The following is a 22,600-nucleotide window of genomic DNA, read 5'->3' on the forward strand; positions in this document are numbered from 1 at the left end:
AGCACTCGCCCTCCGCGCTACCTGTCCCCGGCCGCAACCCCCCTTGCCGCCACCGCTGGGCCCGCGGGGCGCCGGCCGGGCCGGGGCTGGGGCTGGGGCCGGGGCCGAGGCGGGGAGCGGCGCGGCGAAGCCGGGGGCGGGCCGCGCCGGGCGGAGCGGAGCGGAGCGGCGCGGCCCTGGCTGCGGCCCAGCTTCCTCCGCCGCTTCCTGCCGCCGCGCTTGCCCGCCTGCCGCCCGCCGCCGCTCCGTGAGTGCGGGGCGCTCGGGGCGGGGAGGGGGGGAGGCCGCTGGCCCAGCTCGGGGAGGGGGGAGCGCCGTGGCCACGGCGGGCTTCTCCTGCGGAGCCGGGGGGGGGGCCGCGGAGCTGACGCGCGGCGGCCGCGGCTGGAGGGCCAGGCTGTGCCGGGCCGGGCCGACCAGCCACGCCATGGCGGCTGCCGGGCCCGCGGCCTGCGGAGCTGCGTCTCGGGGGGCGCCGCGCAGGTGCGGCCGGGCGGGGCGCGGGGAGGGGGCGCGACGCTTGTGCCGGGCTGGGAGCTGGCCCGGGGCGGGGGGTACTGCCCCGCCGTGGCCCCGGGCCGGGCGGGACGCCTTCCCCGCTGCCCGGCGCTTCTCCGCGGTGTTCCGGGCTGGTGGCCAAGCGCGGCTCGCGTGGGCTCGTTTTGGGTAGCCGGCGATGAGCTGCTGGTGCCGACCGTCCGCTGTTGGTTTAAAATAGGTTAACCCTACTGTGACATGCGGACAGCAGCACCGGGCCGTCTTCGTGACCTGCAGTAAGTTTCTCGGTCTGTTAAATTAGAGGGAGTCGGTAGCATCGCCTTTGGTCGGGTTTAAACATAAGCTCGGTTCATTTTGCATTAGGGAAGTTAGCAAGCGAATGCAGTTACAAAATGCTCTTGCGGTTGTGTGTCATGAGGCTGGCGTGATTATTTCTGCCCCGCTCTGACAGCGTAGCATATGCCGGCCTGGTGATGCCACCGCCGGCCTGCTGCCACTGCTGCGTGGGCGCGTGAACGCAGGCTGCGGGCTCCCCACGCCAAGTGTTCTAGCAGGCGGCGCGTGTGGCCACCGCGACGGCCCTCCGCTGCCTGGAGTTTGGTTTTCAGCACACACAGGCCGGTACGTGCCTGGTGAGTCGATGACAGCCTGGTGACGGCCCTCTGCATTAATCGGGGACGTGGTATTGTAGACCCGTAACTGCAACTCTGCACGTTGCATTTGAGTTAGTGTTTTGATTCTCTGATTCCTGGATTTTTTTTTTAGAACTTCCTTCAGCCTTTTGCAGTTGATGTCCTTTCCTTTTGGGCTTCATCTTGCTCTTGCTGTAGATCTGTTGTTACTCTCATGGTGAAACAGGATATGCACGAGGGTATATTAAACACAGATGCAGAAGAATAAAGTAAGGTGTCAAGAATAGAAGCAGATGGCAATAACTCCAGGTGTAGCACTATATTCTTGCTGTCTGTTGTCTTTTGCTGCAAGTATTTCCCAATGCCATTAAATAATCCTCTCATACAAGCATATAAAGCAGAGTTGTGTTTGGAGGATTCTTTCTGCTCTCATTTTCTAGCTTTTTAAATGGAAGCGTAGTAGCAGCACCAGCATCTGCCAGATTGATAGCAGAATATGCCTTTGTGAAATTGCTCTGCAGTTTACTACGGTTGTAAATATTTTGTCAGATTTCTTAATGAAATATTGAAGAACTGGTGCTCTGTAGTTTTGTTTCTGTGAGATTCACAGGAATGCAGCTAGCGTCTCACGGGTTCTGCTGTGAGCCTCAATCGTAGATCAAGGACAAGTTGTTCCACTTTAGATGTGTCATCAAAACAAACTGGGGCAGTTTGTGTGGAGGAAGAAAATGGAATGAAATTTTTTGCTCTCAGTGGCAAGACTTTGACTTTCAAAGAGCTCAAACTAGTTTTCTGTATTCCTTTACGGTTTTATTTGTTTTACCCCCATTAATTAGCTAACTCCCACAACACCCTTCCAGAGTAGACGGGAAGTTATGCGCAGCCATGGTCTTCCTTCCTCTGCTCCAACTCAGCCCTTTAGGCAGGGGTACAGTGTGAGTCTCAGCTTAACGTATTCTTCAGCCTGCTATCTCACACACTTCACAGAATTAGCATTTCTCTGAAGTTCATCCTTTGCTCATACTACCCTTCATGTTCTCTTATGACATCTTGGACCATTTTTCCCCCAGTTTTTCTCCAGGTGGTTATCCTGCCAAGATACTGTGAATTCACTGGTTATTCTCTATCTGTTTCAGTTGTTGCGCTCTCGGATTTTCCGTGGTGATGGCATCGTTACATCAGTGTTCATATCACGTGAATGCATAGTCTCTCAGCTCTGACTGCCTTTTCACCTGCCAAGTTTTCACTTGTGGACCAGCATCATTAGTTATAAGCCGTGGCTATTTTTATGGTACTTCTGTGTTTTGCTTTTTAAAGCATGAATTTGTAGGAAAATCCGTGTTAGACCACAAATGCGTCTACCCTGGTGTTTTTCCCTCTTGCTGTGTTCATATTTTTTTTTAAATACACTTATGATGGGATAGAGAACATAAGCAAAAGTTGGAAGTTGCTTCATAAGGTTGGATGTTGGCAGGTATCCCTGAAATTTTCCGTAAGACCTTTTCTGTAAGATACTAGCAAAAATATGTCATCAAAATATTACTCCTTTTACCCACTTAATCCTTTATTTTGCTTTAGTCATAAAACCAGTTACAGGGTCTTTTCTTTCTTGTTTCTGGACACATCTGGTTCCTGTTCATCCTTAAAAGTAATTTTTCTGCAGTAAGTGGGTTTCAGTAGGAAGTCTGAGGGGGATTGTGCAGGATGCAAGCATGAACATTGACAGACCATGTTTAGCATGGGTGGCTGGATAAAAAGGATTAATACAAGTGAGAAATGCTATGGGTTTTCTGCTGTCACTTGGGAAGTTGTGTCTAGTGGTCCGAAGGCTTTGTCTGACTCTTTGCGCAAAAAGTACATCAGTGTCTCACCCTTTTAGGGCTGTAATATAATGTCAGGATTGGTGTTTGAGCTCTAGTGATGGTGTAGGATGTGTGATGTGCCTTTGGGCTAGGAAATCTTGGAGATGACACTTCCAGAATTTCAGATGACATTTTCCAGGGGAAGAAGTGTTGCTGCCACTACCAGTCAGCAGTTCTGGTCCTTTTACTGCTCTAGCAGGCAGCGGGGGCTTGTTTGCCGCAAAGGTTTCGGTGGCTGTCAGAGCGCTGAGCTTCCTGGCCTGCTGATGGGTGACACTGCCCGGTTGCTAACTGTGATGGATGCGGTTCTTGCTCTGATTGGGTGACATTTGATCTAGCGGCAAGCAAGCCAAAATGCCACAGGTAACGCTCAGAACAGATGTCCAAAATATATCAACTAGCAGCTTACATCAAAACATGTAGCAATTCTGCAGAGGATTGGGCACTACTGACCCGTACAAGGCTCCTCTTTCTGTACTCTGACAGTTACATGGAAGCTTATAAAGACCTTTCACAGATGTGCTATGGAGCATCTTGGCCTTTGGACTTAATCTGCACATCTGCGGTGTTCCTCAGCCGCTTGCTTTGATGCTAGGCTGCTGTTGGCAGCTGGAGAGTTCTGTAAAGTTACATGAAAGTGCTATTTTTTCACTGTATTCAGTGCATGCTGTGCCTTTTCAGCCTGATGCAGAGGGTTTTTTTGCATTAGCAACATAAAATGGTATCATTTTAACTTGAAAGTGACTAAAAGTGGTGAGCCAGCTGGAATTTAGGATGCCTCAGATGAATTGAGGGATTGAGGTAAATGTATTTGCCCCAGCTTCTTTGAATTCAGGTGCTCACTGATGAAATGATTAATAATACAGGTTTTACAGTTAATGGCCAGTCCTACTGGGAGGCTCTTGCCCATATCCAAAACAGTACCTGGAGACTATCTGTAGACTCACGTGGCTGTATTTCATAGGGTAATGATAGCTTAGATGAGCTGGTAGTTATTACACCATTTTTATCCTGTTTGCATTCTAGTAATCTAGTTAATCAGGAATCAGGAAAAATCTTGTGATAGGTGTTACACAGATAAGAACAAAAGTGTGGCACTTGCCTGGAAGAGCTAGCACCCTAATTATAAGAGGAGGGAAAAAGTCGGTCTTGGCAGATGGAAGCGGTGATATGGTCGTAGTCAGCATGGCAGGTTGTTTCTCTAACATGCTGATGATCTGGTTTGGGTGTCTTGTAAGCATCATAGTGAAGGTGCAGCATGGGAAAACTCACTAAGGTGGCACATTTCAAAATTTAGCAAGTGAGCTGTGGACATTGTAGGAGGAGGGACTCAGCTTCTGAGTAAGGAGTGCAAGATGATGAGACAGGAGTAGGTTTTGGGGAGTCTGGACAGTGAAGACATAGTTTGCTTCTCGATATCTCTTGCATAAAGGTGCTGTGAAGAGGAATGACCTGTTTGGTTTTGGTTTGGTTTGGTTTTTTTTCCCCAAAAGAAAAGTGAATTCTAGTTCACACTAGCCTTGTATCTTTGATTGGCCCTAGCTCTACTGACTTCCAGTAAAATATAAAATTTAAAAAAAAAGCCCAAATTATTTATTTTAAGAACTACAGCCAGCTCTTTTTAGTTTCTAAATACATACTTTATGAAGAGGGTGCATTTCTAAATAGAGAAATGTTAATGCTGTTAAATATAGACTATTTCAGGCATACCTTACATTTAAAATAGTCTAGGCATACCTTAGATTTAACTTCACAAATTCAGCACATTGATTTTTGGCACTCCGTCAAACTTGAAGCTTTTAAAATTAGGTAGGCGGATCATTCTGCTGCTTTTGAAGTGATTTGTTCTTTCTGGAAGGGTGGAAACGAGCAGTTGTAGTGAGGAGATTTTGATCTCGATCAGCTTTCTGTAGGCAGACTGGCGTTAGGAGTCTTTTAAGAAGTAAAAAGTAAACTGAGAATAGCAAGTGATGGTGATTATACTTCAAACTCTTGTATGCTGAGCTCACAGAATCTGAATGCATTTGGCAAGGACTAGTTCTTAGTTCTATGTGAAATGATTGTTTAAAAGGAAGAGATTTACCTCTTTCTATTTTTAGGGTTTTTTTTTTGCCATGGAATGGCATTTCTACTTAAGATTTTTACTGTGTCAAGCAGACATCAGGGTAGAGCTAACATACCTGCTGAACTCAGCCTTTTCTACCACAAAAATCAGGGGTTTTTTATTTGTCAGATTCATTTGTCAAATATCATTTGCACTGTGACTTGATGTTGTGTATACAAAATGGAAAACTTACCATATTTGTTCTTCCATCACAAAAAGAAACTTCCAAGCAAGGATTCATGGAGACTGCTTGCTGCATAGGGAAAGAGGGAGAGTCTGTCTCCTTTAGGATGCTCCACAGTTGATGACTGTGGCCACAAATTACTCATTGAACATAATCAAAAAGTAGGAGAATGGGTTGCAAAGAGGCAAATCATGGGAATATTGCCATGGTTTTTAATCTTCAGTCTATCAAGTTTGTTTTGTATAAATTTTTCATTTCTCCTCTGCCTGCTTGTCCTATGGTCAGCAGAAACCTACAGAATTTCTCTCTTTCTTTTTTCTTAGCTGTATTTTGTGCTTTCTTGAGTCTATGTTTGTTGAGAGTTTTCAGTCCAGTAAAATCTCAGTCTTGTATTTCCCATAAAGTGAAATATTTCAGAGAAGTATTTTCTGAAGTACCTTTCATTTCTTCCTCATTTATCTCAATTAGATATAATAATCAAATTCCTTGTGTAACCATTTTGATTTTGAAACGTTGATCGTGTTTTTAATTTTTAAATGAGAACTTTTACTTGTAACATTTTCTGTCCCCAAATATACTGGAAAAGGGCCAATAGTACTGCATATATACCATGCTACTTGCATCATAGATGCATGCTGAGTAGCTCGTTGCTCTTACCCTTTCGTCCCACTTACATGCTTTTCAAAATTGGGCACAAACCCTGGCTGGCTAGGTCCTTGATATGCTGTGGCTTTTCCAAGAGCTCACAGGTCAGTAAACATTGTCTGATGGATGCCTGTCTCTATGTGTGTTCATGAAGACTGATTAATCTAATGGTCTGTGTTTATCTTTTGTTCTGCCTGCTCTCACTGAAAGAAGACTGAAGAGTTCCCGGATTGCTCAGTGGGTTCCCAAACCTACAGTGTGAACACTGGCTTCTTATGCCAGTGTTCATTTCTAGTGCCATATTGATTATGTTGGACTGAAAATGCCATGTTTTCAGTTGTTGTGGGTACCAGCTGACACAGTGTCTTTTCCATGTGTCCTGAAGGACGCTGGAGAGCGGGTTCAGCAGTGGGCTGTGTGTGCCCTGATCCAGGTCATATCACCTGGCCTATTGCCACAGGATTTCACAGGTGGTAAAGACTTGCTTGTGTTGCAGCTGGTCGGGCCCATAATTGTTCTTTCGTGAAGTTATCCGAGCTCTCAAAATGTACTGATATGAGCATGACTTCCATTTGGGTGAAATCTGTGGTTTGGACAGCCTTACATAATCTGTCCAAAGAGATAAATATTGTTGTGCTGAAATGAACTCATAGATCATTTATGTCAATGTTGAATAACGTAAACACAACTACATTCCTTTAGGGAGGACACTTTTGCTGTCTTTGCTATTGACTCTTTACATAATTTAGTGTAAAATCATGGGTTTTCTAACAGCGGCCGTATCAGCCTTACTGCTCGATGAATGTCTTGATGAATCTCATGCTCAGTTACGTGGCAGTGCAACAAGCAGCGGTGGGTAGTTCCACAAGAAACTTGGATATATATGATAAGATGCAAAGGCAGAAACACACAGTTGAAACTGTTTGGGTCTGAAGCACCTTTTCATGTTCTAGGGATGCCGTGATGCATGGTTGTCGATGTACATTAGTTGTGCCAACGTTTGTTGAATATAAATAGTCTAGAGCTGGAATATTCAGATCTTTCTTACTGTATGAGCATGAATTGCAAACCTACAAAATCAGCAAAGCTGAATTCAGTGGCATTGTTTGCTTGCATGTCTAAGCATTTGAAGCTTTATACCCTTAAGTACAGGAATTTTTGAAATCTACAATTTAAGAACATTGTGGTATTTAATATAGAGTAAACAGATTGCTGTGTAAATGTAGCATTCTGCAGAAAATGAAGTGCATTTTGAAAGGTTGAGGAGACATGAAGCTGTTGCTGCAAGGAAGCAGAGAGTAAAGGTTTCTTTAATACTCTACAGAAATTTGACTTGTCCAAAGTAAATCTGTAATTGATACGTTCACGCAGAAAGCCTTTGGCAGTAACAGTATGCCTGCAAGAGGCAGAGACATCTGTCCAGATCTGTAGGAACCTGGAAGAGGAGCTCTGAGATACAGATTGCGTGCTTCACTTCAGCGAAGGCTGTTCAGATGCCAGGGATGGTGGTGCTCTAGTATTGATTTTGATGACTGTTCTGCTGAGTGGCTTAATGGGTAAGAAGGAAGAGGAATATTGAGTTTGCTATACAGGTCGATTCCCATGTCTCTCGGAGCTTCAGTAGTACAAAGGTCTGAATGCATATACAGACAAGATTTAAAAACTTGGGTAGACAAACTTTTTAAACTTTGGCAAACTTATCTACTTGATTTATAGCAAGAATGTATCTTTTGCTGTTCCCAAATGTAGGGCTTTTTAAAGGTTTCCTATACATAAAAGGGTTAGCACAGTTGAAAATGTTTGGTACTGGTGGCTCACGTGACACTATTAACCTGTTTGTGGTACACAGGATGACATAATTTTTTTTCTAAACAGAATTGCTCACAGGTTTGCAGTTTTTGAATATTGACTGTCTTACATTCATATGCTTTGTAGATGAAAACAGAAATTTATTTTTATGAAGCACATTGTTAAAAGACAACCTGTAAACTGAGCCTCAGAAGCTGTTTTTGTGATGTACAGCTGCACTTCTTCAGTGAATTCACATTTGGATTTTGATTAAATGACTGGTGTGTTGAAATCTGCGAGAATTTTTTTTTTTAAAGTTTAGTGGCAAATATTTATCCTTTAATTCTGTTCCTCATAGGACTCCTTGAGTAATGACCCAAATTTCCTATGAGAGAACTTCATCTGTATGATTCTCTGATGTTTAATAGAGGGGTCAGCTTGTACTCCAGTTTCTCCTCGCTCACAGGAGAGGACACTTTCATGAGATTTGGAAGGCTTTTGTATTTTGTTAAAGTGTTTGAAATTGCTTTTAGGGAATGTGCAAGGGTAAATGGTGACTGAAACCTTTCCGAGGGAGATATGTTAAGGGAGAGAAGCTTTTATTTTGATGAAGTTTTTCTGGTAAGGTGTGGCTGGAGCTCTGTAGTAGTTTACTTTACAGTAACAAAAATAAAGAAAATATTGATATCTCAAATATTTAACACAGTTACCTGGAAGCGTGTGTCCCCTGTAGCTACAGATACAATTCATGGTGTCATGTTGTGCAACTAACTGATCTTGCAGCATTCCTAAGAGATCATTCCCAAGACATTGATACTGTCATTACACAATAGCTGACATCAGTCAAAGCCTAAAAGAGTGTTTGTGAGGTTTGAATGTGTGATTTGATCTCATGCTTTTAGAGTTCAAACTCACTCCATTTGATGAAGCATTTAGACATTAAACAACCTCTGTTTCTCTTTCCTAGTAAGTAACAGATGCGGGTGAAAGATCCATCAAGAGCCAACCCTGAGAAACCAAAGCGAAGCAAAAGGCCTAACAGGCCGCAGGATGAGGACTCTTCAGATGATATTTCAGGTAAATACATTAGGTGATGTTTGGCCCTGAGGTTGATGGCTAATAACTTCCGTGTTGGCTGGTGAAAACCGCAAATCAGTGGTACCATGAAATACTTCTTGTGTTTGAATTTATAACAGAAATATCCCCAGTTAGGTGTTTATGACATGATCGGCCCTGAAGGGCCGGAGGGTTGGTTGATCTTTGATGACAACATTTTCAAAGCAGGAGAACGATTCTTTCCAGTGTGTGGGAGGTCAAGTACATGCGGCAGGAGGCTGCTGGGCTGAACGGGGAGCTTCCAGGTGAGCTCAGAGGCAAAAGGAAGGGCAGAGAGGGTGGAGGCAGGTTTGGTCTGCCCTTGGAGGTGCCCCGAGTGTGCAGGGGTGGGGTTAGGTAAACCAGCCTCAGTTAGAGTTGGATATGATGTGGGATGTAAAGGGTAAGGTAGGCTTGTATGGATACTGTGCCAGTAAAGCAAAGGGTAGGGCAAGTGCAAATGTGCTACTTGAGGGGGCAGGGGACCTAGAGACACAGGACATGGAAAAGGCTGAGGAACTCAATCCCCCCTTGGCTTCTGTCTTCACATGTAAGCTCTGCACTTAGTCCTCCCTGGTCCCTGGGCCTAGTGGTAGACTCCGGGATTTAAGCGTTGTTCAGAGTATAAGAAGATTGAGAGCTGTTAAGCAAACTGGACATGCACAAGTCTGTGGGATCAGATGGGATGCATCTGAATGTGCTGAGAGAGCTGGGTGATGTCATTGCGAGGCTATGCTCTGTCATCTTCTGACAACAAACTGAGGAGAGCTGTTGATACACTGGAGGGCAGATCTGCCATTCACTGTCACCTAGACCAGCTGGAGAAATGGGCTGGCAGAAACTTCAGAGTTCAACAAAGGCCAGTGGAGAGTTCGGCACCTGGGCCAAAATAACCACATGGAGTTACAGGGTGGGAATCAATGGCTTGAAAATAGCTTTGCAGAAAAGGTCCTGGGGTTCTAGTGCACATGCTGAATAAAAGCAAGCGATGTGGCTTGTGCCTGCTGTATGCTGGGCTGTATTAACTAGAGCGCAGGGCGAGGTACATGATTCGTCGCATCTTTTTGGCACTTAAGAGACTTCATCTGGAATACTGTGTGCAGTCGTGGGCTCCCTGTTACAAGACAGGCCTGGACTTGTCAGAGTGAGTCCAGCCATAGGTCACCCCGTCCACACGGTTAGGGAGATTGAGAATATGATGTGTGAAGAAGGACTGAAGGGAATGGGTTTGTTTAGCCAAAGGAATGAAAGTTTAGTTTCTCTGACAGGCTGATAGGTGGTTATAGAGAAGGCAGAGCCAGTCTCTTTTAGGAGGTCCACGATGAAAGGACTAAAGACAACAGAGAAGAGTTAGGGCAAGGAAAATTTGGCTAGGTATGAGGAAATTTGTTTTATTTTCACTCTGAGGCTGGTCAGAGAGAAAGCTGATTTTGTAGTGAGTTGGTGAAACATCTGTCCTTGAAGATATTCAACACTCAGCTGAACAAAGCCATCAGCAACCAGCTCTAAATTTATATTTGGCCCTGCTTTGAATGAGGGTTTGGACAAGATGTCCTTCAGAGGTTCCTTCAAACCTAAATTATTCTGTGATATAGTGGAATTTGTGCAAAAAATATGACAGAGAAAATGGTGGTTGATATTCATGTTCGGAATGTACAGTTGTAGTAGGGTTGCATGGGTATTTAAAATCTTTCTTTATGGGTTGAAAAGGAGGTCAACTTCCTGTGTTGTTATATGCAAAAACAGCTTTATGTAGTATTATACCATTGACAAAAAAAACCCCAAAAACCAGGAAAATGAATTTTGTACAAAGTAATCTGTTTACTTTTGTATGAAGTAGTTTATCTGTTTTTAATAGGTGGCATTTATTGACTTGAAAAGGATTTTCATTATAGAAAGACTGAAATAGATCCTTCATAAAATTCATTATATGGGGAGCAGCTGGCTAATTTTTTCTAATGTAGTTCTTAGCTATTTTTTTTGCTAATGCTGAATTCATTGAAGACTGCTCTTTTAGTGTACATGTGCTCCTTTTCATAAATATTATTTTTAATGGATGAAAGCGAGTATGTGTTGTTTTCTCTAGGCTTAACCTGCCAGCATGTGAGCCAAGCAGTGGATGTGCATCATGTGAAGAGAGCGGTAGCTCAGAGTGTCTGGTCAATATGTGCAGAATGTCTGAAGGAGAGGCGGATGAGTGATGGTGAGCCCGTGGCACCTTCAGACATATGGCTGTGTCTCAAATGTGGCTCTCAGGTAAGCATATGCTCTGAATTTACAGAGGTGGATCAGCCCTGATTTTCTAAAGGATACGATTGGTGTGGATCCTTGCCTGTTTGGCATCTCATTACCTTCAGTGAAACTAAGCACTAACATAAGTGCTTAGTTGTGAGAATCCGTGCTTCAGCTTCCTCAGTGGAGTGGAATGTGGCCTGATGTTCTTCTTGTCTCGTTTTTGACAGTATTTTGCGTTAGCTCCATGTGCTGTGGTACGGTTTGGCATCACAGGCAGTGAGTGATGGTCCTGCCTTTTCTCTGTTCTTCATCTGCATGCTCTTGCCACTTCCAGAGAATTGCATCCAGGAGCTGTGTGCTTGCAAAATGCATCAGTTTGGCTGGCTCATCTGGCAGAAGATCCCACAAACACGAATGAAGAAACAAATATGCATATTGCTGAATCAGCTTATACTGTGAACACTTGGTTGCTAGATTTGATTGAAACCAGGGAGAAAGGACTGGGCCAGAGTGAGACTTCTGCTTTTTGTGGCAGCTAGCCATTAGACTGGATCAGTTATAATGTCAAATTGTGGCCTCAGAGTTTAAAATGGCAGGTCCTGACCCCAAGGTCTTGCACGGGGTTCTGCTTTGTGAGTGAAGTAAAGCCTAATACAGAAGAATTCAGTTTACAGGCAATGTCATGCTTGTTCAGCTAATAGTTGCGTGAACAAAGTGTTTCACAATTTTCTTATGCTTTCAGCAGATCTTACTGTAGTAAGCCAGCTCCTGCCAGTATTACCTGGACATATTTAATTTTGCAAAGAAACATGCTATTGCAGGCTTCAGAAAAGACAGTTAACTAGATTTGAGGAGAACTCGTCTATCTCGCCTCTGAAAATTTGTTGTTAAGGAGGGCTTTTAAAAGAGGTTAACTCTGTGTGTTTTTTCATGTTTATGCTGTTAATAGCCTCCAAAACTCATGCCTCCTTCAGAGACCAGTCCTGAATCTTTTAAGTCCCACTCTGTAGATACTTGAAAAATGGCAAATGCTTTCTGTTGAAGTTGCTGTACATAAATGGTGTGTTCTGAATAGCTTTTTAGTACAAAACAATTTATGTACCCTTTACATTTGCTGTCTGGAATGCATTTGGCATGCTTGAGCAGTGAGGGTTACCTACGCTGTCCCTTCCTTGATATTCTGTGGAGCTTATATGCTACCTAGTTGTTTCATTCACATTTTTTTAGACAATTCTTACTTTTGTGAATGACTTAATTTTCTATGTATTGTTACTTATTCAAAAGCTAGGAATTATTTCTATTAAGTTAAAACAAACTTTTACTATACTTTTAACTGATTTTTCCAAGCAGAAAAGATGAGATTTTGGTTTTATGTTGTCATTGATTTTCTTTTATTAGTAAAAAGAAAATGCGTTCATTTAAAAAAAAAAAGGTTAATTGATATCGTAATACTGGATTATAAAGAACGTTAAACCCTCTCAATCCTTGACAATGCTAAAGGAGTATTTAGGGCACTGTAGCTTTCTGTCTTAATTTTGAAAAGTGACTTTTTTGTAGTTTATTTAGTAATAATATAGTCTTTTCCTGCTTTCCTTTTTCCCCCTTACTATGTTGATGTTTCCATTTTTAGGGATGTAGTAAGAACTCAGAAGGCCAACATTCTCTGAAGCACTTTCAAACAGCACGCACAGAACCTCATTGCATTGTTATCAACCTCAGCACATGGATCATATGGTAAGAATGAGTATGCAGGTGTTTGTGTATGCTTGTACATAAGGACTGCTCGTAACTTAAAGCAGTGTCCTCTCATGATAAAGAATGATTCTGAAGGTAAAATGAGTACACAGAGGAAAGGCAGGCTTTCTGGGGGGAGGATTAGTTTGTCCTTAGGACTCTCAGATGGATCACAAATCAGTACTGAGAAGTTTGAGTCCATTGTGTTCTGTAGAGAGTTGGCTGGTTATAGCAGTTCATCCTTCCTGCTTGTTTCTATATGATTATTTGCAGGGCTATAAACTGAGATTATTTAAATCTGTAAGTATCACAGTGGACTGATCTATAGAAGAGCATATATGAGATGAGAGAATTCAATTTTATTCCTCTTTTTAGTATGAAAAATTGAAACCTAGCGCTTAAGTAATTTGAGGAAGGTTGTTTGAGAGGTTGTTAGAGCTGGGAGGTGCGTCCAGATACCCTGAATTCCAGTTTGTTTCTTCTTTTGTTTAGGTGTTATGAATGTGATGAAGAGCTGTCAACACATTGCAACAAAAAGGTTTTGGCTCAGATTGTTGACTTTCTTCAAAAACATGGTTCCAGGGCTGAACCAAGTAAGTTTACACAAATAGTTTTATCTGGAGACATCTGCAACATACGGTCTCTAAAAATGAGCATTTTGGATCTTGAGTCATGTTAAACATACAATTGAAAAACTATGTATGATGCGAGTATAATGCAATTTGTAACTGCAGAATTACTTGAGCAAGTAATGCCTGCCAAAACATAATGTAATTTTTTTTTACAGTGTGATTACATTTTAAAAATATTTTGGGCAATGTAGGGCAATTTTTCCAAATTTGGACTTTAATGAAGAAAGTTCATTGTAGAGAAGATGTTGCCTTAAATAAGTTGCCTTGTGAATTAATGCACAAAAACTATATAGAAGTGTAAAGGAATTGATTTTTTCCTAGTGTGGATGTGTCACATCTTAATTTTTTTCTTTTTAAAATTTGTTTTCCACAGTTAATTGAATTTGTTTAAGCAAATTTTCTAGCACTCTGTTGTTGGATGTAATACTTTCTGTTAATTTATGGTTTTGGGTTTTAATTGATAGAATGCTTATTTCTATTAATAGAAAATAGTATTCAATTATTTTCTTAATGTTAGGAGCCAGAACTTCGTATGTGTGGCCCTCAACTGTCTATTCTTGATAATGCTGATGTTATTCATCCCTGCTGTAACACGCTTGGCAGGATTTCTGGCTTATGACTTAGGGAGCGCGTCCGACTCCAGATTTTCTTCACAAAAACCAGCTTAAGTAAACTTTTAAAACAATTGGTTGCAGTTTTTAGTGGAGATAGTCAACTGGTTAGAAGTAAGAATGGAAAAGGATTGCATTACTGAATTAGACTAGGTATTCCTGTAGCTTCATGTGCATAAATCCTACTGATTTTAATAGGTGTTATGTATTTTTTTGAGGGGGAAAAAATGAAAAGGCACTCAGAAATAGGTATTTTATATTTTGATCTAGTCACAAGTTGTATGTTAAATTATTCTATTGTAATAAATTGATACATTGCTACTTTTTGCATCTTTTTGCCTGGAGCAATGAAAATACGGTATGTGATTTCACTTTTGTTCACAGCTTCAGTTTCAAGTTTTTGTGTAATATATGGGTTTTGCACCTTGCTTGCAGATGGAAATGCTATAGTGTTTGTTTCAGTTAATTTAGTGGAAACAATTTTGTTCCATTTTTGCACTGCTAGATAAGACTTTTTGAGTGATACGACTCCATGCTTCGGGGTTTAGATTCTTAATTTGTGAAACTTAAGTTTTCTGTGAAATGTCTTAAATTAAGCAACTGAAATTCCAAACTAATGCAGGAAAAGTAAGCTTAAATTAGGCCCAGGATTTCTTAAAAATAATGTGTTTATAGCAGAGCAGGGCAGAATATATTTCTGCTGTATATGTACTTATGTTTCATTTTGGTACTCCGCTTTGAAAATGTCTCTATTTCATTTAAGTATTTGCCTGATACAACTGGAAACTTTTCTGTAACTGGAAACAAAATTGAATTGTTTTTGTTTAAGGCATAAACATTTTTTTCTTCCCTCCCCTGTTTTATTTAAACCAATTTTCCCTTCAGTTTCTGGAACCAAGCATTGAAATGAAAAACTAGCTATTGTCCAGCTTCAGTTTGCGGTCGTGCATTTTGTGGTAGCAGTGCTTTGATTTGCCCCTGCTGGCTTTGGTGCCTTGGAAAAGGAGGTTCACGGCAGTGATGTAAAAGGTAGAGTCGGGTGCCAGTGGTGACATCAGGCAAGCGGTGTTTTGGGCAGCGTGAGGGTCCTCCTGCAAGGTGCTGGGAGGTGCAGGACCGTTTTAAAGAGGCGACGGGCTGAGGAGTCTGCTTTCCCAGCGTCTCGGACCGTCTGTTACTGGTCTGCACGGTTACGCTTCCTCCTTCAGAGCCACGCGCACGCCTGGTTTTGAGCGTGTGAACAGTCACGCTGGCATCCTTCAAAGCCAAGGAAGCCACACACAAGCCTGGCAGGGTGGCCGCCTCGGCAGCAAGAGGTCTCAGTGTGAGAAGGTTGCTCGTGCAGGGCAGTCGTGTCTCCTGTGCCACGCCGGGAAGGGGCTGAGCCTGGAGTGCAAGCTTGCATTCGCGCAAAAAGCATGCGTGTGTGCTTCCAGTAATGTTCTAACGGTGGAAGTCTGCAGCCCTCCCCATGTGGCAGAGTGCAGCTGTGCTGAGCAGTTTGGATCCCGTTCTTGAGAGCTCTGGGAACGTTGGCCCAAAGATGACATGTTGGGTTTCCTTAAGTGGCAAGGACAAGAGGAAAAAGCTGTTTGCCTGGCATGGTCTGTTACTTTGGGCCAGACTCCTTGCTGGAAGAGGCTGGGAAACAGCTGTGTATTGATAAATAAGGGGTTTGTGTGAGAGGGAATTCCCAACCAGACTTTGCATTCTTGTTCTCACTTTGATAAATGCAACACCACTGTCTTTTCTGTTTTATGTCAAGTACTTGGGCTGACACACTTGGTACATCCCCTAAAGAAATGTAACTTAAGTGAGATTTTTTTATTTTCTTTAAATTAGGCTGCCTTTAAGAACTTTCTAAAAATAAAATCTCAAATCGAAATACAATTCGTGCTGCTGACCAGAACACAAAGGACACAAAGTATAACAGTGAAAATTAACTCTATGATTGATAATTTATCTTTTGTGATTTTTAAGTGTAGCATTTTATTTCATGTTACAGTGACATTTTCAGTATAACTGTCATCCTTTAAATTATTAGTAAGCTTAGATTGTTTTAAATTTATTTTGTATATTCGGCCATTAAAACCATAAACTAATTTAAAAAAAATGAAGAATAACTGGTGAGAAGCAAGTAGTGTAAAAGTGACAATTAAGAATTCATATTTCTCACTTAAAAATCAGTCTTGTGTTTTTTTTCCCATTACTTTTCCGTTTCTTCCTAAAAAAGCACCCAAAGTCAAGACACTTAATTTTCATGTCAGAATGTGAGACTGTAACAACAATTCATCTTATGTCTGGGTTTGTTTCTGTTGTAACAACTGGTTGGCATGGTGCATCGTTAAAATTCAAATAGCATTGTGTAGAAATTTCTGCAGAAATGCCGTATGAACATGGGTATAAGTAGCAGATGAGGGCTGCTAGGTTTTTTTTTCGGTTCTCGAAAGTGCAGGAGTCATTTAAAGATAAAATAATCAGCTTAAACATGTATATAGATTTCCTAATTAATGCATCTTGGAAAATAAACAAAAGCAAAATGCTTGTCATTTGGTACTAATGTGGTGGAATAGTGTGGCAGCAGGATCCCTGCTTTTCACTCGGCCTCTCATAAAGATTCAACTTCACTTCAGCTGTAAAAATGTGCAAATTACATTACTACTACATGACTGACTTTTGTAATTACATTAAGCGATTGAGATAAATCCCAGTGCTGGGTTCCCAAAAGAATGCTTGCAGCTGTGTGATTTTCGCATCTGATCCTATGGTTTGTTGTACCCAGCAATGCCTGCCTTTTTTTTTTTTTCCTTTTTTTTTTTTTAGAGGAGTCTGTTTGGTTAAGGGGTCATGTTGGGCACAAGATGGAAGAATAAAGGAAGATTGCTTTCTAGGGTGTACCACCCAGAAATTTGTTTTGTGGAAAAGGTTAGCGGGCCATGATGATTTTCACAGAAAGGCAGGTGCAGTATTGTCTGTGTGGCACACTTGTGAGCTTCACATGGACATAATGCACATGTAGTACACAGAAACCATGCTGAGACATTGCGATCTGCATGTCTGCTCATTTACTGGAGAAAATAAATTGGTTTGCAGGCTTAAAAGTGAATATTACGCATATTTTCCTTTACAAAAGCCAAATTAGACGTCGGTGGAGACACAAGATTGCATACTCAATTTTTTTGTAGAGCAGTTAATGAAATTGGTTTGTGTGGCAATAGAATGAAAAGGAAGAATATTTATTCCCAAATTTTGTAGTTAAATTTGTTGTTGGGAAGGTCAAGCAGAGGAATGAGATTTTGCTAATAAGTTCAACTGCCCAGATTTGCCAATAGATGAAAGTTAGAAACTTGATTTCTGTTTTAATGGATGAAACTGATGTAAAACAAAGATTAAAAAATATATAATTTTACAGTACAGGTAATAGGTGTTAAACAGATTTGCATTCATCTGCAGATACTAGCAGTTGACAAAGGATTGTGCTAAAAAAAAAATTGTGTTCTTTCATAATTGATTTTTACTGTGTGTAATTTGGACCTTGAAGTCATGTAAGTCTATTCTGTCTACTTAAAAAGAAAATGAACTAGCAAAATAAAGCAGAACATGTTGATTCTCCAAATCTGAGATACAATTCAGCAAAAAGACATTTATGTTGTCAGTCATAGATTTTCTTTCAAGTTTACTTATTTGTTAGGGGCTACTGTTAATTATATGCGTTGCAAAGAAATTAAACCTGATCATTAGCAAAAATTTTTTTAGACATTCTGTGATTTTTATTCATGGATTCTTCCCTTTCCTGTCCACCTACCGACTTAGTTGTGAAGTGTAGTACAAGTCAGCTGAACGTGGGGGTCAAAACTGGTGCTTGAATAGCTTGCTCTTTCACAGGTGTTTTTTTAGTTTATAACATTCTGGCAGAATCAGAGAAATAAAATGGCAGTTTGTAATCTTTAATTTGATAGGATTGTAACACTGCAAGAGAAGATGGGCTTTTAAAACATAAAGCTAGTGACTGTTTAAGAAGAGAACCCTGCTGCTTTTCGAAGGGTTAGATTCTCATTGTTATACAAGCTTGAAAAAAAAATTTGAATTTTTTAAATAAAAAAGGAGTGCCAGACAATTTAGTAGCATTTCATAATACAGCGTGATGAGAACTTGGTAAAAGAAAGGCAGTCGATTAACCTTGCTTTTACTGTAAAGACCTTCAGCTGAAGTACCAGAGTTGTATTCAGTAGAAAAGGCTTGACCTTGGAATAAAACTGCGTGTACCTGGAACCCTCATTTTTAATTAAAAAAAAAAAGTTGCATGAAAAGATGAGCAAAACCCTTACTCCCCTGGCTGAAAGAAAAATTGGATGTCATTTATCTTTTTGCTTGCATACCATCTGCACCCCCAGGCACAGCTCGGTTTCAGCAAGGGTGGTAAAGAAGTCCGTGTGCGCTGCAAGTGTTTGAAATACTGGCAAAACAATTGATAGGGAACCTGCGGTAAGTTTTCTGAACATCTTTTTCAAGTGGATGTGTCAGCACCGTGTGTGTTTGCACACCCGGTCCAGTGACTTGCTCTGATTCATGAACTGAATCATTGTCTGTGTTAACGTTGGGCTTAGGAATCTCAGTCAGGTACCCATGAGGCCGATGCTGTGCAGCTGTGGGACAAAAGCTCTCCCTGCCTCCGGAGAGCTTACGAGACAAGACTACAGGTGAGCAGAAGTAGGTAAAAAAAAAAAAAAGAAGAAAAGAGTGGCAAGAACAGGGGGCATTGCAGGCAAGAGCTGTAGCAGGGGAGCAGTGACTGCCGTCCTCTTTCCTGCAGGTCTGGTGGGAATTTGCTAGCATGGGGGAGAGCAGGGTGACTTTGGGAAGGTTTGCTGAGCACGAAGGCTGTGCCTATGCAGAAACACAGCTGTCTGAGAACGGACGGAGTGAGCGCTGGAGGTGGATGTCATGGTGGGACCAGAGGCAGGCACTGACCTGGTGCCTAGGAAGAGGTGGTCAGTAGGGTGTGACAAGTTGGATGGAGAGCTGGCCAGTTGATCTTGGCAGAGTGCGCTGGTAGGGTGTCTCTGCAGCCCAGTATGCTTTGTCAAGGGAAAAGGAGGTTATGGTGATCAAGGCGCAACTTAGGTGAGAGTTTTCCCTGTGTGACTGGATTAGAAAGCTGCCTCAACAACAAAACTGCAGAAGGAGTCTGACAGAGCGGCATAGTCTGAATGTGTGAGCCCAAAACTGTCAGTTGGACATACTGTCCCCACTGCAGAGGCACAGGCCTGAGGCTGGTGTCCACAGTGCCTGAGAAGGGCAGAGAACTTGAGGGTCACCATGTCAGCTCTCTAAAAGATGTAACAGTTAACTACAGACAGAAATCAATCTATGAATTTAATTATTTTTGTGCTTCTCACCCACCTTGTTCTCAATAACATTAACAAGGTCCTTCGTAACAGGTATTACTGCATGCCGATGGAGGGCTTGGACTACTTCTTTTCTCCTGTTTAGCCAGGAGCTGAAGGCCCTTGTGGGCAGCAGCAGCTGACAGCCATTTTGATGGATTCCCTCTACTGGGGTCCTTGTTGTGTCTATGCTGGCTTAAAAATCACTTTTCATATCTGAAAGCACGTCTGTTAAAACATTACAGGGTTGCAAGATTGAGCCGGCAAGGGTACATGAAACAGTTCAGTGCAAATTCACTTTAAAAAATTACATATTAGCCTTTTGATTAATAACATGCTTGTAGCCTTGGGTTAATCTTGCAGAAGGACCCTCCAGCCCCAATCTGTAGAAGTATTAGCTATCACAGTCATTACCAGCATCTTCTATTATGACTGACCAACCCTTCACATGTCAACTAAACATTCAGCTTCGGGCCTGTCTGTCATTTATCACTGAGCTGGGGACACTGAGCAGAGCTAAATTAAAAACTGATCTCCATCCTCTGGCTCTGTATATGTCCTTAAAAATATCTGTGTGGAGTAACCGAGGCAGCAGATAACATTTATAATGGCAAAGCAACACTTTCCTGTCAAGACTTTTTCACAGATACAAACATGTGGATTGTGTTTGTAAAATTATAAAAATATCAAAAGGCTGTAATTAAAACCTTCTGAATGAAAGGAGGTTCCTAAGACTTTACTAACAACATACAGGCCTCTTCTTAATTTACTACTACTTCTCCTTATCCCTATACTAATTATGCACCTTTGTGGCAATCGGATGTCTGGTTCTCGTTTATTGTGTTTTATAATTGCATATTCATCCAGCTCTTATCAGAAAGCTGGATGCTTCGGCTTTGTTTTCCCTCCCTTAAATAATTTATATGTTAAGGTTCAGCAAATGGAACCTTGCTACTTGTGTGAAGCTGCCATTTAACCATGAAGTGAAATGCTTTTATTGAGTTTGCCCTGCAGATATGGTCCGCTGTGGCAGTGCTGTCCATATTTGGTGGCTGTGCAAGGAGAGCCAGGTGGTGCTGCAAAGCATAGCACAGTGAAGCGTGGACAGATCTAGGTTTGACATTTGTCATCCTGTACTGCTAAAGGGAAGAGAAAAATCTGCTTTTCCATATGCTTATGCTTTAATTTTTGCCTGCAGTTTTGTCCAGATGGCCTTGTGAACATTGTTTACTTTAAGATGCTGTCCCAGATGTTTTTGAATGCCGATGGATAAATGCAACAACTGTGGTATACTAATACACAAATTATTTACACAATTTTGGCTTTTTTTTTTTTTTTCCTCTTTTTTTCTTCTTTTTAACCATCTCTTCTCCCCAGCACTACTCTGTATGGCACAGTTTTCTGAGGGGGAAAAAGTGTCCACTTGTATTATTAAATTTCTGAGAGTGAGCAGTGCCTTCGAGTCGTGGACACTTGGAGCTCCGTTCTCCTGCTATGATTCTTCTGGAGCTCTGCGTGGGTGGATGAGTCTCAGACACCGGCACGCGCCCCTTATGAGCATGTCCATTAAAAGGTGTTGCTGCTTGTAGCCCATAAAACTGACCGTTTCAGGGTGTGAGCAGCTCCCAAGCTGGCTGTCATTCGTTGCATTCAAGACCACTTTGCTTTTTCAAGGAGAACTTAATCTCTTACTTTGCCCTTGTACTGTCTTGATTTTCCACACGAGTGGAAAGGAGAGTATTTTAAAGCTGTGTAAGCAGTATTACCAAGAACATTTAAAAATGTTTTTAAACAGCAAAGCACCTCTAACTGCGTTTTGACAATCTTGAATACAATTTGGAAAAATGATTATGCCTTGATGGCACTATAGGGTGCAGACAGACTGCGTCAGAACCTTGTTACCAGATACAATAGATATTTAAATGACTTCTTTTTTATTTAATTATATTTTTTAATCTCCTAAGCAAGAAGCTACCTAGGAGTGTACATAAAGGAACCTTTTGGCATGAGCATTTCATTAACATAAATAGGTCTGTTAGTTATTTCTCAAGAACACTTTAATGAGACTTCAATGTGAAACTCATTAGAACAAATATATGAATTCATATGTCAAGACAGAGATTGCAGCATCACAGTTCTTGGCATCTATTAAGTCCATAACTCGTTTACATTGACATGCATTGTTAATCAATATTTAAGACACTGCAGATGTCAGTAATGTTCATATTTAGTCCTGCAACCATGACAATATGAAAGTTGCTAGTAGAATTTGAGGCTAAATGTTGCTATCTGAAGTCTTTCCATTACCTCTAGGCTACAAGTTAATGATTGTCTAACTTTGCTGCCCCTCATCTATTTAAATAATAAGGGAAATAGGGAAATATGTGGATGTTATACTGGTAGCGTATTCCATTGCAGTTTTATCAAATTTTTGTGGTTCGAAGATAAAACACTGGCATTGTATGTGTTTGGGTTGTGTTAGCCATTCCTCAGGCTGTGACAAAGGGAGGTGGGTTGGGGAGCAAATGTAGCATTTGGAGAAACTGATAACTCCAATTCAGCCGTTAACCAATTTGTACGAGGCAATTCAAATGACGCAATAATTGATAAAGACTTGCAGCATTCAGGTGGTAACTTCTGATTACCTCTCTTCAAATGCTCCAAAAAGCAGCCTTTGTGTGGTGTTTCTAGTGTGTCTAATGAACGTTACATCTCAACTGCCTGTTGTTAATAAACTAACGGAGCCTGTTTGACTGTATTTATTGCTTGGGTAATTGAAGAAGTCTTACGGGACAGTATGATTATTGTGGACGGTTTTGTTGGATATATGTAGTGGTTGGGGGGATTTTTTTTTCCCAGGGATATAACTGCTGATGTCTCTTTTTAAAGATTATGTAAAACAGCTTAGAGTACCGTCAGGGTATCTTTCCACATATGTTACAAATGATAAACATAATCCATGGAAGGAATGAATTGATTAAACTATGCGATTATATAGTAACATTAATCTATAGTTTAATTATAGGTTCATCAAAAATCATACGACTCCGTGAAGAAAACAGTGAAACAAGTGAAATACTGAAAGGAAAAAGTTCTGGTAGTGGCACATCAGTTCCAGTTAAAGGAATAAATAATTTAGGAAATACGTGCTTTTTTAATGCTGTCATGCAGGTAAGGTGGAAAGATCATACAG

At 41.5% G+C, this 22,600-nt stretch overlaps 1 protein-coding gene across 1 annotated transcript in view; it reads left to right on the forward strand.

Annotated features, from left to right (window-relative positions):
- Nucleotides 1–211: 211 nt before the first annotated feature.
- USP45 (ubiquitin specific peptidase 45) overlaps nt 212–22,600 on the forward strand; it is a 56,435-nt gene continuing 34,046 nt past the window's right edge. The window contains exons 1-6 of the mRNA XM_086482449.1: nt 212–247; nt 8,681–8,790; nt 10,895–11,064; nt 12,674–12,777; nt 13,270–13,370; nt 22,433–22,578. Coding sequence (XP_086338575.1) covers nt 8,691–8,790; nt 10,895–11,064; nt 12,674–12,777; nt 13,270–13,370; nt 22,433–22,578 — 621 coding nt within the window. The 5' untranslated portion in view covers nt 212–247; nt 8,681–8,690. The remainder of the gene's footprint in view (nt 248–8,680; nt 8,791–10,894; nt 11,065–12,673; nt 12,778–13,269; nt 13,371–22,432; nt 22,579–22,600) is intronic.

Source organism: Leptosomus discolor, chromosome 2, assembly GCF_034619465.1.
Source record: "Leptosomus discolor isolate bLepDis1 chromosome 2, bLepDis1.hap2, whole genome shotgun sequence".
In the NCBI taxonomy this organism is placed as follows: domain Eukaryota; kingdom Metazoa; phylum Chordata; class Aves; order Leptosomiformes; family Leptosomidae; genus Leptosomus; species Leptosomus discolor.